Source organism: Anas platyrhynchos, chromosome 15 (assembly GCF_047663525.1).
Source record: "Anas platyrhynchos isolate ZD024472 breed Pekin duck chromosome 15, IASCAAS_PekinDuck_T2T, whole genome shotgun sequence".
Classification (NCBI taxonomy): domain Eukaryota; kingdom Metazoa; phylum Chordata; class Aves; order Anseriformes; family Anatidae; genus Anas; species Anas platyrhynchos.
In genome coordinates, this window is record NC_092601.1 from 9,812,224 (window position 1) to 9,825,675 (window position 13,452).

The 13,452-nt window shown below is 41.3% G+C and overlaps 2 protein-coding genes across 5 annotated transcripts in view; one reads left to right on the forward strand and one right to left on the reverse strand.

Moving 5' to 3' along the window:
- The window catches only part of LOC101800169 (uncharacterized), a 421,465-nt gene that overhangs the window by 225,348 nt on the left and 182,665 nt on the right, over positions 1 to 13,452 (forward strand). The gene's annotated exons all lie outside the window — the stretch shown is intronic.
- SHISA9 (shisa family member 9) overlaps positions 3,874 to 13,452 on the reverse strand; it is a 181,427-nt gene continuing 171,848 nt past the window's right edge. For both annotated transcript variants that reach the window (XM_072023984.1, XM_005018546.6), the window contains one exon: positions 3,874 to 6,592. In XM_072023984.1, coding sequence (XP_071880085.1) covers positions 6,222 to 6,592 — 371 coding nt within the window. In that variant the 3' untranslated portion in view covers positions 3,874 to 6,221. The remainder of the gene's footprint in view (positions 6,593 to 13,452) is intronic.

Below are 13,452 nucleotides of genomic sequence, written 5' to 3' on the forward strand. Positions count from 1 at the left end.
AGGGAACTGTTTCATTTTGGGGACATAGTGGATGTGTTTGAAGCCTTCTTATTATTTTCCTGAGTTGCATTTAATTTTGTAACCACCACCAACAAGCATAGTACATTCCCGTGAAATACATGTGGCATATGGTAAAGGCAGTACTAATGCAACAGCAGTCCAGTCTGTGTCTTTCAATTGCACGATTGTTTTCATTCACAGTGTGTGAGGGAGTCAACAGGAAGTCTCTGCGCTCAGCAGTCAGTGCTATCCCCTGCAGAGCGCCTAGAAAAAATCCCTACTGAAGTATAACAGTGCCTTGAAAATTTGAGATTCTTGACAGAAGAGTTAGTCATCCTTCAGCTTTCTCCTCACCCCTGTAAGGAACTGTTAAGGACAAAGCAAAACCCAGTTTCTCTTCACCTGCAGTGGAGAAAAAGAGCACAATTACAGTATTTTATGATTTTGTTGCTTAACGAAATAGTAAGTAACAGGTAAAATGCTCTTTCCCTTGGGGACCAATTACTTTGGGGAATTATATGCATTCATATTGGCAAAGGTCTCTCAAATAATAACTGCTGTGATCAAAATGTTGGTGTGAGCCCAAATACTGGAGAGTGAAAATGAGGCCAACAACTGCATGCTGTAAAGATAAGAATGTGCTGCTGCTTGAGCGGCATTAGTGACTTCACTGACACACCTGCTGCTTGGTAAGACTCATTTCCTTGACAAAATAATCCTGCCAATGACCACTCAAAAGCCTGGTGATTATTCCCATTTTTCAGTGCTGGTTAGTAGCTGAACCTCAGGCTGAGCAGCTGCACTGCCTGACATATTCTCTTGACTGGAAATCATCACTGCTGATAGCCTGTTGTGCTTCCAGCCTTATTTATTGCTAGGGATGCACACAACACTCGATGGGCAAGTTCAGATAGTGAACTCTGCCAGCGAAACATCAGCCCCTATTAACAGGCAGTGATGCCTTGTAATTTAAATGCAGGAGAAGCTGCTAAGCAAAGCAAGGTAGTGTTGACTTAACAGACAAGGTACAGCTCTGTGTGTAACAGCAGAAAGCTGAAGCCCTGAATAGACCAAAAAAAAAAATCCTCTACCTTTAGTAAGGAAAAAAAAAAATGTAAAATTTTAACAGTTTTGGGATGCAAAAATATCCTCAAGTTATCTGCAGAGAAAGATAGACACAAAGACCCTCTTCATGCACCAGTGAAGGTCCAGATCTCCGTAACATTGCCTCATGCACCTGGGTACAGGTAGAGGCTCACTCTTTTCACGTATGTTAAGGAGAGCAGCAGTGACAGATTAGGATTCTAGAGCTGTCTCAGCCTCAAGTAAGCAGGCATTCATTGCTTCTGCTTCCCAGAAAGGGAGCCTAACCTCTGAGGGTGGAAGATGAAGTGAAAATGAAGGGGGAATGTTGCTCTTGAAGTAATACTGTTATCTTGACAGAAGAGTGGGGTCCTAGAATGGAGAACACCTATCCAGGGAGCCCTGGACTGTTCAGGCATTTTTTATTTGGCAGATAATGATGTAGAAAGAAGCCTGAGAACTAGGGATTGATGTCCTTCCAACGTCAAGAAGTGTAACTTGTTGACACTGGTGATAAATATGTCCATCTCATATGTTGGTAACCTGGTAGAGCCGGCACAGCTGAGTGAGGTGTGTCGAATTCTTCTTGGTGCACGTTCTGCAGAAGCATTTACTATGTCCAGTCAGCTGCATTGGTCTGCCTGCAGCTTTTGCAGATACGCAGAATACAAACAAAATCCTAATTTGGCCTCAACTTTCATTAGTGCAGCTGGATGGGGAGGAAAGTCCTGGTTTAATGCTAATGTTCCAGATCAGGTTGGTGGGGAGGAGGACACAGCTTACTTGCAGACTGAGCAAATTCAAGTCTGGGAATTTCTAAAGCACAAAGTGTGAATTCCAAGAATTGTTTTTTACAGCCGCTTTTCAAATTAGAGCTGTATGTTGGTGTTTACATTGAAAGTTTTCCCCTGGGGTTTTAGCTGTAATAGCATTTGCTGGCTCTTTTCTTTTTTTCCCATCTGTAGGCTGAGATTAATGTGCTATTATGTCACATTTTTCAAATGAATTGATTTAGTGTTTTAGCATAAAACATGGAAGTTTATCTTCCCTCATTAGTCACACTCATCTGCCATTACCCTCCTAAACATGGTCCTAGACAATGTATAGCAGGAGAGCCAGCTGGGCTGATTGTGCAGTTTGCTAGAGCAGCGTGCGAGTGCTGCAAGAGCCGCGCTTGGAGAGTAATAATCCAGGGTCCAGTGGTAAACTGATACTGCCCAGCCTCTTTCCTCATTTGAGTTATCCACACCTCGACATTAAGCCTGCTCCTAACTGACAAAAGTTATCTGAAGCCATATATAAACGATAGACTTAGTCATATGGCTTTCCCACCAAAAACTGTTATACGGTCGGTATAACAATTAATAGGTGCAGGCTGCCCAAGGAAACTTACAACATGAATTGCATCAGCTTTAAATTTGCAACGGTAAGAACATGTCCTGGAAAATAGGTGAGAAGATGGTAGAGCAAATAAGATTTAATTATTAAATTAAATCAAATGCCCACAAATGAACATGGAGAAAAGAAAAGGATGTAACACAAGTCAGTGGAGGGGAGCTAGGAGCAACCTTTCAGAGGGCAGATCCAGAGAAGATGCTTTTTTTTTTTTGTCCAGGGAGAGACTACTAATGGTTTAGTGGGAAGGGCACTTGAAAGAATATGGTGCATAGGAGAGAAACAGTGCAGCTGGGTGAGTATGACAAACAGAGCAAAGAAGTAGACAGTTACATCTGAGAAGGAGCATGTTTGAAAATTCCAGAGGTCATGAGGAGGGAAACTGAAAGGTGAATGCAATCAGTCAGTGTAGCAGAAGTTAAGGTGTGCATCCCACAACTCGCAGATGGGATGAGGCTGAGGTATGTGGTGATTTTGTGCCTTCCCGATTCTGAGTTATTTAGGGGTCTGGAAAGAGGTTGATGGATGTGAGATAACTCATGGGGACCTGTGTAAGGACTAGCGTCTGCTTTATGTCTTTTCTGGTATTTTGATGTTAGGTTGTAAAGGCAGGAACTGGGCTTCTTTATTTTTGGCATTTGTTTGACACTTTGATAAGTGTTATGGCTTCTTAGGAATGATAAATGAATTATTTAAAGAATTTGCAGTAAACCATGCACCGAGCTGATTCTGAAGCTAGCTAGGTATCCTGATTCCTTGTTTCTTCAGAAATTCGCCCAATATCACTGCAGCAAAGCAAAGAGAAGAAGCTACCAAAACACTCCCCTCTTCAGAGGGTTCTGTTCACGGTCAGGTTTACGAGCCATTAGCAGTAATGAGAACCTATAAAGGACATTTCTGTTCCAGCTGGCTTGGTGAACAGATGTTGTGTACAGGTTTTTCTGTAGTGAAAGTATAAAAAACCTGAAGCAATGTATACCAGTGTTTCATCTGTGCTTGCTGGGTAGCTCCAGTCCCAGGAAGCAGTTGAAGCTTACTGCAAAACTCCTGTGCAGTCATGAGGAACAAGATCTGGACCTATGCATTCTTACCTTATTTTTCTGTCCTCAAAACCGTAATTTAACTGATCAAGTGACACAAGCTGTGTCACATGGAACTTTGCAAGGCATGCATACCTGGTATGTATTGTTACGTTGTATGTAACATACATTGCACGTATGTAATATGTATGACGTGTCTGCTTTTCAAAGAACCGCCTGTTCACAAGACTACCAGCAGAATCAAGCCATCATACGTGCTGAGATGAACACTGCTGGCTTCAGTGAAAGGTTCCAGAAGCTCAGTTAATTCTCAAAGCTTGACTCAACAATAAAAACTTAGGAATGAGCCAGCAAGTTGGATTCACATAGAATCAGTTTTTATTGCCAGGTAAGAAATTCATATTAATATAGTGAATACATATGTTTACAAATAAACATTCTTAAAAAACAAACAAACATTTTTTATTGTAGGAAGTATTATTGGTATCATAAACTCTGTAGTTAACAAGTATTAACACAGTTTTACTTACAGAACATACAGTTACTAAAATATTTCCACATAAAATATGCTCAAGTTACACGAAACCTGTGTGAATTAGAGTGCAGCTGTAATGTGTATCTAAAGCATATGGATTAACAGCAACATTCCATAAAAGGTCAAATTAAGTCAGCCAGTTGTGAAGGCAATAAAAATTAAAGGAATAAAAGTAAGATAATGGAGAGTCTGGGTTGTGTGCAAAGTATTTCTCCCGTGGGCTTTGTCCACGTCTGATAGTCTTAAAACATATGATCATACAATTTAGCAGCACACTTATGGAGGGGTGCCGGTGCTCTCAGGATGCAAATCAATCTCGAGATAGCTTAAAAAAAATGGTCTTTCCACTTAACCATATTTGAAATTCTTAGCCCTTGCATCCTTCAGACTAAGAAGAAACACTGCCAGTCAGTTGAGTACAGTAAGAAATGCCACTTCCAATTCTTGTTACAACATAACAGCTCTCACTCCTCCCTGCATACTCTTCCAAAACTAATCTCAAGAAGAACTGACAGCTGGTGAGAATTCAGCTGTAGTAAGATAGCTAGTTAGGATTCAGCCAAATGACTTGTTCTGGGGGAAGGGCAGGAATTTAAGTGTAAGACTGAGTGCGTTGCCTGCCTTCGGGCTGGTGCAGCACTGCCTGCCCATCCCAATTGTGTTTACCTCACTGTGGATGTGCAGAGACGTTACAGGCCCGAGACCACAAGGCTGCTACCAGGGCCCAATTCAAGAGTGGTTTTACTCACAAACAAGGCATCCAGCTCATCAGAGCCGCAGCCAAAACCACGAGTCCAGTTGTTTGTTTAGTTTAAACCCAGACCTCTTTGACGTCTGAGGCTAGTCCAGTAGACTCTTCCATCAAATAGTCTGCCAAGAGGGAATGCCACCATACAAAGCCAAACAATAGAGACAATATACCATATAACATTTAATTGAACTACAAAGAAGAACTACTGTGGCTAAAAGCAAATACAAAATGAGAGACTAGAGGGAAAAAGGTTAAGTTGGGAAAATTGAGGGGCTAACTCAGTAGTCTTGACTGTGCAACCACCGCATGAAGATGTAGTCCAGTTCCCCTTCAGGACAAACAGAGGAGGCCGAGCAGGACAGAACCCTTGTCATCCTTACCAAAACATGAGGAAATAGCGTAAAGGAACAGAGGGGCCACTTTGAGAAACAAGACTGTCATTGAACAATAGTAATACAGTAAAGGCACCACCCACGCTTATTTTCAGTCTGAAGCAGTTGAAGATAGGCAAAACATTTAGGTGAAGTAAAAGTCCTGACAGTCTGCAAAGTGAGAATTGTCACCATCTGCCTGAAAACAGGAGGACTGAGAGGAAATTTTTGATGCCCTTATTCCTCCAGCAGCTTTCTGTGTCACATAATCTCTCTCTTCTTGTTTTGGAGGTTCCCAAAAATTTCAAATCAAACAAAGTAAACTGAAATAAAATCTTCTGATTTTTTTTATCATCCCTCAAAACTCTCTACCAGCCAGAAGTGTCCCACATGCTCTTAATCATAACAGTCTTCTTGAATTCCAGGTGAAAGGAGTTTTTGTCCCTTATTGTATATATATTTTTTGCGCTTTCTATAGGATGGTATACAATAATAGATGTTAGGGGTTGTACCAAGATGCTTGCTCTTGGCTTTTCACAGGTCTAGTGATTGTTAATAGGTTTTATACAAAATTCCTCACTGAAATAATAATATATTACAGTGTATTGTTCTCTCTTTCTTCCTCTGTCTCAAGGCAGGAGCATAGAGTAAATGTTTTAAGCAGACATAAAGTTTCTCTAGATTGTGCTACTTCTCATCATGGATTTTAGTTTCAAGTAAAAAAATTTAGTCACAAGGGTTTGTGTTCCATTGTGAAATACAAATGGAGTTTGTAATTCAACCTTCAGTGTGTATTGCTGAATGGTATTAACCCACTCTTCAGTCTGCAGTTAGCTGGCTACCAAGTGTGTCCAGGTGGAAGTTCGTTCCTTCCTTCTTTCCTTCCTTCCTTCTTTCCACTCCCATATTTTTGTTTTTTTTTTTTTCATTTTTTTATATTTAAATTTATTTTTTGCCTTTCAGTTGAGTGTGTGTTGTGTGTGTATGTGTGTGTGGTTTTTAAAGGATTTCTTTAAAATAAAAAAAAAAAAAAGGGAAAGAAAAACTCAAACAGTTACTTCTGTCTTGCTGTTGGTTATGAAGTATGGCTGTGGGCCCAAATAATGCTGGCTCCGGGTTGTCAGTGGGTCGCTTAACGTGGGGTCACCCATGCCGTGCTTTCCCTTGTTCATGTACGCTTGCCGTCTAAGAGACTGGTCGTTGGGATCCCAGGTCTTGTAGTGGGAATTGTAGCCTAATGGGTGCGTGTGGATCTTTGCCATTTTGGACTTCTGCCCGTTCTGTTTGGTTAGGCCACTGTCGATTGTGTATGCTCTGTCGTCTTCTATGCGCACTGGGTGGAGCGGCAGGCTCCCCTTGGCAGCCAGCTCTGCAAGGTGGCGGCGTTTGGTATAGAAGTCATCGTTGACTTTGTCTGCTGTTCGGATTAAAAACGGGGAAGGAACAAAAAGTTAGTTGGACACAAGAAACTGTTGTGCAGTTTGTAATAGGTCATGCACAAATCATCTGTGGAGCCAATACGATTACAGGTATGTCAGCAGAAGAAATCCATACCACCCCCTCCACCTGATTTTCTCTCTGTAGTATGTCAGTGGATGGCATTATGCTAGGCATTATATGGATGTATATGCAGGCAAAAACGTTCTGTCCTTTAGCAAAAGACTGTCCTTGGCCAAATAACTCGGTTTACGCTGATATTTATTACTATGGGGACATGTCCTGTGGATCTTACTTCACTTGCACTGCTTTAGCGTGAAAGGTACTTTTAGAAGGTCTTCTATAATTCATTTTGGATAACCAAGGAATAAAGGCAGTTCTGCCATTCTGCTGATCATACTACTGCTCCTCTCACATAGCATAGGAAGTTTAGGAACAGTTCAGAATTGTATAGGCTTTCTCTGAAATGCAGAGACATCTTGGGATGCCCTGTTGCATCAGAAGACATCTTTTAAGTGCAAGGGGTGGTTGGATATTTAACTGAGCCAGTTGTAAGGTCCAGCTGTGTGAGGAGGACCACCTTATGCTGAGTAATGCCTCAGGGCAGAATAAAGAATGGGATCACTTCTGAACGGTTGGAAGTTCGCTTCTGCTTTATGGGGCTGCAAATACTTTGGGCTGCTGAAGGTTAGGTATTTACACTATGATTTTACAGACAATGAAAATCTTAAATTCCCGGTCCTGACATCATTTTCCAGGGCCAGTGCTGCTACGATATACAGCAACAGCCCAGCCAACAAATACAGCATTGCAGTTCTCAAATTAGGATTTTGCCCTCTGCGATTTTCTGGACAAGAGTATGCTTTTGCTCAACTTTGATTGTTGTCATGGCTGGCATTTATTTGGCCTTGCTTAAAAAGATGAACCTTACTCAGGAAGCTGAAGGCATTCTGCAGCAGCCCAGGAATTCATTTAAATTTTGAGACTGAGCATCAGGGGCTTAGGGGAAGCTTAACCGAATTTCATTTTGTACGAGCTTACTTATACATAAAGAGGGTTTATTTACCCCCTTCAAAAATCCAGATGTGGATTTCAGATAGGGCCAAGTATACAAATTAACTAACACAGTGGTACATCAGTCATCTGTGGTGTGCCTTGAGTATGTGACAGTGTCAGTTGGGATTTGGCTTTTGCTGCACCCCAGCTATTTTCTGTGAAGCTACAAAAGATAAGGCTTCTCTGCTGAAGTTTTGTACATCTTTCTGTATAGCTCAGCACCACTTGCCTTCAGGACAAGTAGGATTTTAATTCCCTGCACCGTTTTGTTTATTGTCCCTCTTTTTCTCTCTTTCTAGTATTGCTAGGAGGCTTTTGTGGCACTCTAAATTGTCTCCTTCTCTCTAGTTCTGGACTGGATCCTTATGCAAGGTAGTGAAATTTCCATGAGCGCCACATTAATCTTCAAGATCAGGCTTCAGTTCTGTATCCCCCTTGTTTTGGCACCTCAAGGGGAAGGAATATTACGAACAGCAGTTGCAGTTTATCATCTGGTGACATTTTTTGTGTAATGACTGTATGACTGGGCTTTGATCTTAAATCTTTAATTTTGTCATTAAAGAGGTGTTTCCTCTTAGATGAACTGAAATTGCTTGTCTGCGCTGTATAATTAGGTTTTACATGCTTTACCCATCTCCATCTGTCTCTTTTTTAATTGGTGAGTGAATGCTTTTCTATAGGATACAGGTGTCTTCAGTTTTAAACAAATCACAGAAGATAGATAATGGCCCAGTGTAATTTCAGTACAGGATGGGAAATTGCAAAGAACCTTTGCTAATTCTGACTGTAGATTGTTTGTTTTCATTTGATAAAAGTCATTGAATACTACACACACGCACACAAAAGTTTTATATACAAACTGAATAAAACTAGGAAGGAAATGCAATCTGTATTGCTAATTTCTCATGAATGTTTCTGCTACCAAAAAAAATAGTTGCAAAAAATACATTGTGAGTATACACGAGTATTTATTTGTGTAAATTTTTACATCAAAGACACTGCAAGTTAGCAGGTTAGAGGTGCAAGCTTCTATATCCTTGTCAATATATGAAAAGTCACACTAGCTTATGTAATTTAAATTCAGTCCAGTTAATTATGTCCAACTCTTAATATAGATACATTTGTCTGCCTGTTTCATGTTTAAATTGGTTTAATTTGCATAGAAAAATTAAAAATTAATCTAATATAAGTGGAGAGTAAAATTTTACATTTGTACTTTTAATTTGATCTTAGTTAAGCTGCAGCAATTTGTCTGGCATAACCAAGGTCTTTGATGATAAATTGCAAGGTAAATAACATTTTCTGTTTAGAGAAATAACAATTATGATGCAGTTAGATAATGATCTAAAACACTGCAGATAGTTGCATTGCCCGTTTTTTGTAGAATCATAGAATCATAGAATATCCTGAGTTGGAAGGGACCCTTAAGGATCATCAAGTCCAACTCTTGACACTGCACAGGTCTACCCAAAAGTTCAGACCATGTGACTAAGTGCACAGTCCAATCTCTTCTTAAATTCAGACGGGCTCGGTGCAGTGACCACTTCCCTGGGGAGCCTGTTCCAGTGTGCAACCACCCTCTCTGTGAAGAACCCCCTCCTGATGTCAAGCCTAAATTTCCCCTGCCTCAGCTTAACCCCGTTCCCGTGGGTCCTGTCGCTGGTGTTAATGGAGAAAAGGTCTCCTGCCTCTCGACACCCCCTTACGAGGAAGTTGTAGACTGCGATGAGGTCTCCCCTCAGCCTCCTCTTCTCCAGGCTGAACAGGCCCAGTGCCCTCAGCCGTTCCTCGTACGTCTTCCCCTCCAGGCCTTTCACCATCTTCGTAGCCCTCCTCTGGACACTCTCCAACAGTTTCATGTCCTTTTTATACTGTGGTGCCCAGAACTGCACCCAGTACTCGAGGTGAGGCCGCACCAGCGCAGAGTAGAGCGGGACAATCACCTCCCTTGACCTACTAGCGATGCCGTGCTTGATGCACCCCAGGACACGGTTGGCCCTCCTGGCTGCCAGGGCACACTGCTGGCTCATATTCAACTTGCTGTCTACCACGACCCCCAGATCCCTCTCTTCTAGGCTGCTCTCCAGCGTCTCATCACCCAGTCTGTACGTGCAGCCAGGGTTTCCCCGTCCCAGGTGCAGGACCTGGCACTTGCTCTTATTGTACCATTTTTATCTATTGCAAGGTTAAGTGCGAAAGTCCCCAACAAGCTCAAGCTACTTCCTTAATTTCTGTAAAAACCAAGCAAGGAAGAGAACAGCCTCACAAGGACTGTGCCTGCCAGTCAGCTGTGAGTTCACTTTTGCTCTTGTTTATGCCACCTTCTGTGTAAGATTTTCAACTCTGTTTCTTATGGAAGGCCATACAGAAAGTGAAATGGTTAATTCTGTGAATGTGCTTGTATTAAAGTTATTCTAACTAATTTAGCCCATAGGTGCTTTATAGGGCTCTCGTCTGGAAACTGAGATTGAGGGGGAACAAACTAGGCTTTGGTCTGTAAATCCTTGCCGGGGAAATAAAGTAGAAAGCTGGCAAACATAGGACATATGGCTGAGAGCATGCATTTATGGCAGTGATAGTATGGTGGAGCTGCTGTTTATGCCTGTCCTGGTCAAATAATGCTTTCCAGGCTTTTGCCTGAAAATTTCTTTTGTTTGTCTGGGAGTTAAATGCTAGTAGTGAAAGCCAACCCTTCTATCTCATGTTTTAACTTCTTTAAAATTGGCTTCTTTCACCATGCTTTTCACACTTACAGGTAGGCACATGTAGCAAAATTCGGTGTGTTGGGGGGAAATACCAGTGTAGAAAATACTGTTTTGGCAAATAGGTGGCACAAAAGGAGCACTGCTAACACCAAATCGTTAATTGTTCAAAAGGACTTTGGCAAGACTTGGAGTCCTCATTTTTGCACAATGACTAGATTATAGGTTTTACAATACCGTTGTAAGTAACCTGATGCTAGTATGTATAGACACATTCTTATAATTTCTAATTTTCAAAGCAGGGAAAATTCAGAAGTGTGACATTGAGCATCGTTTTGTAACAAATATTTTATCAAGAAAAACATTTATACTATCCTGACACCAACTACTTTAAAAATCAACTGTGAATCTCAGGAAGTTCTTTTTTTTTCTCTCTTTTTTTTTTTTTTTCCTCTTAACCATCTCCTATAAATATTTTGTGGATTTCAAACATGCAAAGAGATGTTTTGGAGTTACAGGATGGATTTGTTACATGACCTTGAGTACATGACTCAACATTCCTCTGCCTTGGTTTCACCAGCTGTAAAATGAGTTGTTAACACATTGGAGGAGGTAGTTCAGTGCTATGCAGATTAATTGCTATTTGCAGAGTATACTGAGTTTTCAGACGAAAGGTGCTATAGGAATGCGTCTTGCATTGAGTGCTGTATGTAAATCAGTAAAATAGGATTTAAAGATATCACTGTCACGTTTGCAAAAGCAGTAAAGAATTAGAATTGCAAAACTGCCAAATGAACAATGGTAAAATAAGGGCTTTAATTCTGAATGTTATCCTTTGTGTTCCCTCCCTCCAGTCTTAGCAGCTAATTATACAAATGATCTCAATTTCAATATATTTTTTAAGGTTTTTACTTCCTCAAGGTAATGCACCCACAAATTTAGTTACTGTTGTAGCTGTTCATCCAAAAAAAAATGTTGAAATATGAAGGTTTTCCAACCCAAAATGTGATTTAAAGCATATACTTGGGAGGGGGGAGAACTTGGACTTTTGTTTCTGCTGTGCCTGAAATGGATAACTAATAAAATATAGAAACAGCATAAAGATCAGAAGCAGGACTCCTCCCTCCCAGTTGAGTGCCCTAACTGTTAAACTGAAGAGATGCTTTCTCTTCCTTTGTCTTTCTAGACTAAGAAATCTTGAATTTTCTTCTGCTGCATGGCACAAGTTCATTGGGAAGTGAATCTGGGTGGGGACTGTCCTAGCAGAAGCTGGGCTGATCCTTGCTGGATAGGAAATGGAGTCTGAAATCTCTCAGCTGTAACAGTCATACAGCCAGGAGACCAACATCTACACGGTGGATCCCACCGCGCCTCACTCTGATCTGAATGCAGCGATGTCTTAAAGGAAGTCACTACAGCTGTGTGTTTTATCATCTTATCATCTTGACTGTGCCAGTAGCAGAGTTCATTGTATCTGGTTGGGACCCTTCAGATGCAGACCTCTGCCTTATTCCTAGCTTTCCGTTTTGGTTTTGAAAGGAGATGGCTACCAAGCTGCTTGGGATGGGGAAGTCTTGGAAAGGCCTGGAAAAATTACACACGTGCATTATCAGTGTGTGGTGCTTTCTCTTTCTTGTAAAATACTGCACTTGCAAGCATTTCTCTGTGGACAGTAAAGCAAAATAAGGAGATCTTAGGTAATTCTGAAGCAGTTTCTTGCCTTTTTTTTTTTCTTTTTTTTTTTTTTTTTAATTCTTTTCCTCATTGACAATACTATCATCTTTGTTGGTCCTTATGGCTCTAAATCCTTAGACTTTTTACGTCGAGGTGTAGAATCCTGAAAGATAGTCAAGTCCTATGGCTGTTCTGAAAGCAGGCACCTAGGAGTGGGGAGAAAGCTCTGGAGTAAGAGAGGAGAATCTGCAAAGGAATGAGGCTTGGGAGAAGCTCTAAAGAAAAAAAGAAGGAAAAAAAAGCTTCAATGACCTCAGTGAAAGCTTGGAGTCGGCCAGAAAATACAAACGTAGGGAACTCTATTTTCTCAGTACGGGTTTCACAGAATTGTTTATCTGACCGTATTTTAAGAACTACTTTATGAAACACCGAGCTTTACTCCTGCCACAAAGAGGCTGTATTTCAAATCTAGGGCTAGAGGTAAATCAAGCAAGAAGATGAGAAGAGCTAAAGGACAGGACAGCAATGAAATGACTACAGTTTCATAGCAGTTAACAGCTAAAATACATTACCTGCCTATTTGTAGATGGTTTCTGTGGAACAGTACAGCTCTCTGTATGTAATACTTATTACTCATAATAAGGCTTTGCTTCTACAGCCATGGCTTTGCTTAGTCTTCGGTGTAGTGACCCGGAGCTATTGGAACCTTACATTTCTCTCTCTAAGCAGTGAAACTGAAAGCTGAAGGAGAGACGAAAGGGTAGTGAATCCTGAAAGACAACATGAGAATTTTGCCCAGGGAAACACTAGCGTGCTGCCTTTGGTGGTGCTGTTGTTGATACTGTCTGAATGTGTGATTGCTTCTTCGTTTGCTTTTCTAAGCTGGCATCTCAAACAATATGTTCAAAGGCTTCCAAGCTATGAGCCAACTCTATGTGAGAGTTTTAGCAGAAGTTCATGTCAAAAGGACTATCATTTCTGTGCTAGCATCGGTGTGTTTCTTGGGTGAGGGAAGAGACGAACATGAATCGAGTTCAAATGAGCTGTCCCTGGATATGAGTTTGATCCAGTATATTCACTGAAAAACGTGTTCCATCAAGTGATACAACTAACGGCCTGCCCTTTTGAATGAGGGGGTTCAGCCGACATAATACAGCATCGAGGGATTTGCTTTGCCAGACCTGAAGTCTATTGGAAAGCGTAAGGCAGCTAGATGTTGCAGGTAGACATAATCATGTTCGTACCGTGCCAGTGGTGGGTAGGATGATCTGATCGATCTGTGTGTTTTAGCGTGGCCAAGAGGAAGGAGCGGGGCTACATAATGCTTGGTCCCAAGCTGCTCTCTTCTCGTGGGCACTGAGTGGCTGTGTTCAAAGTGGAGCAGTTGGAAACCTCACTGAATTCTAAG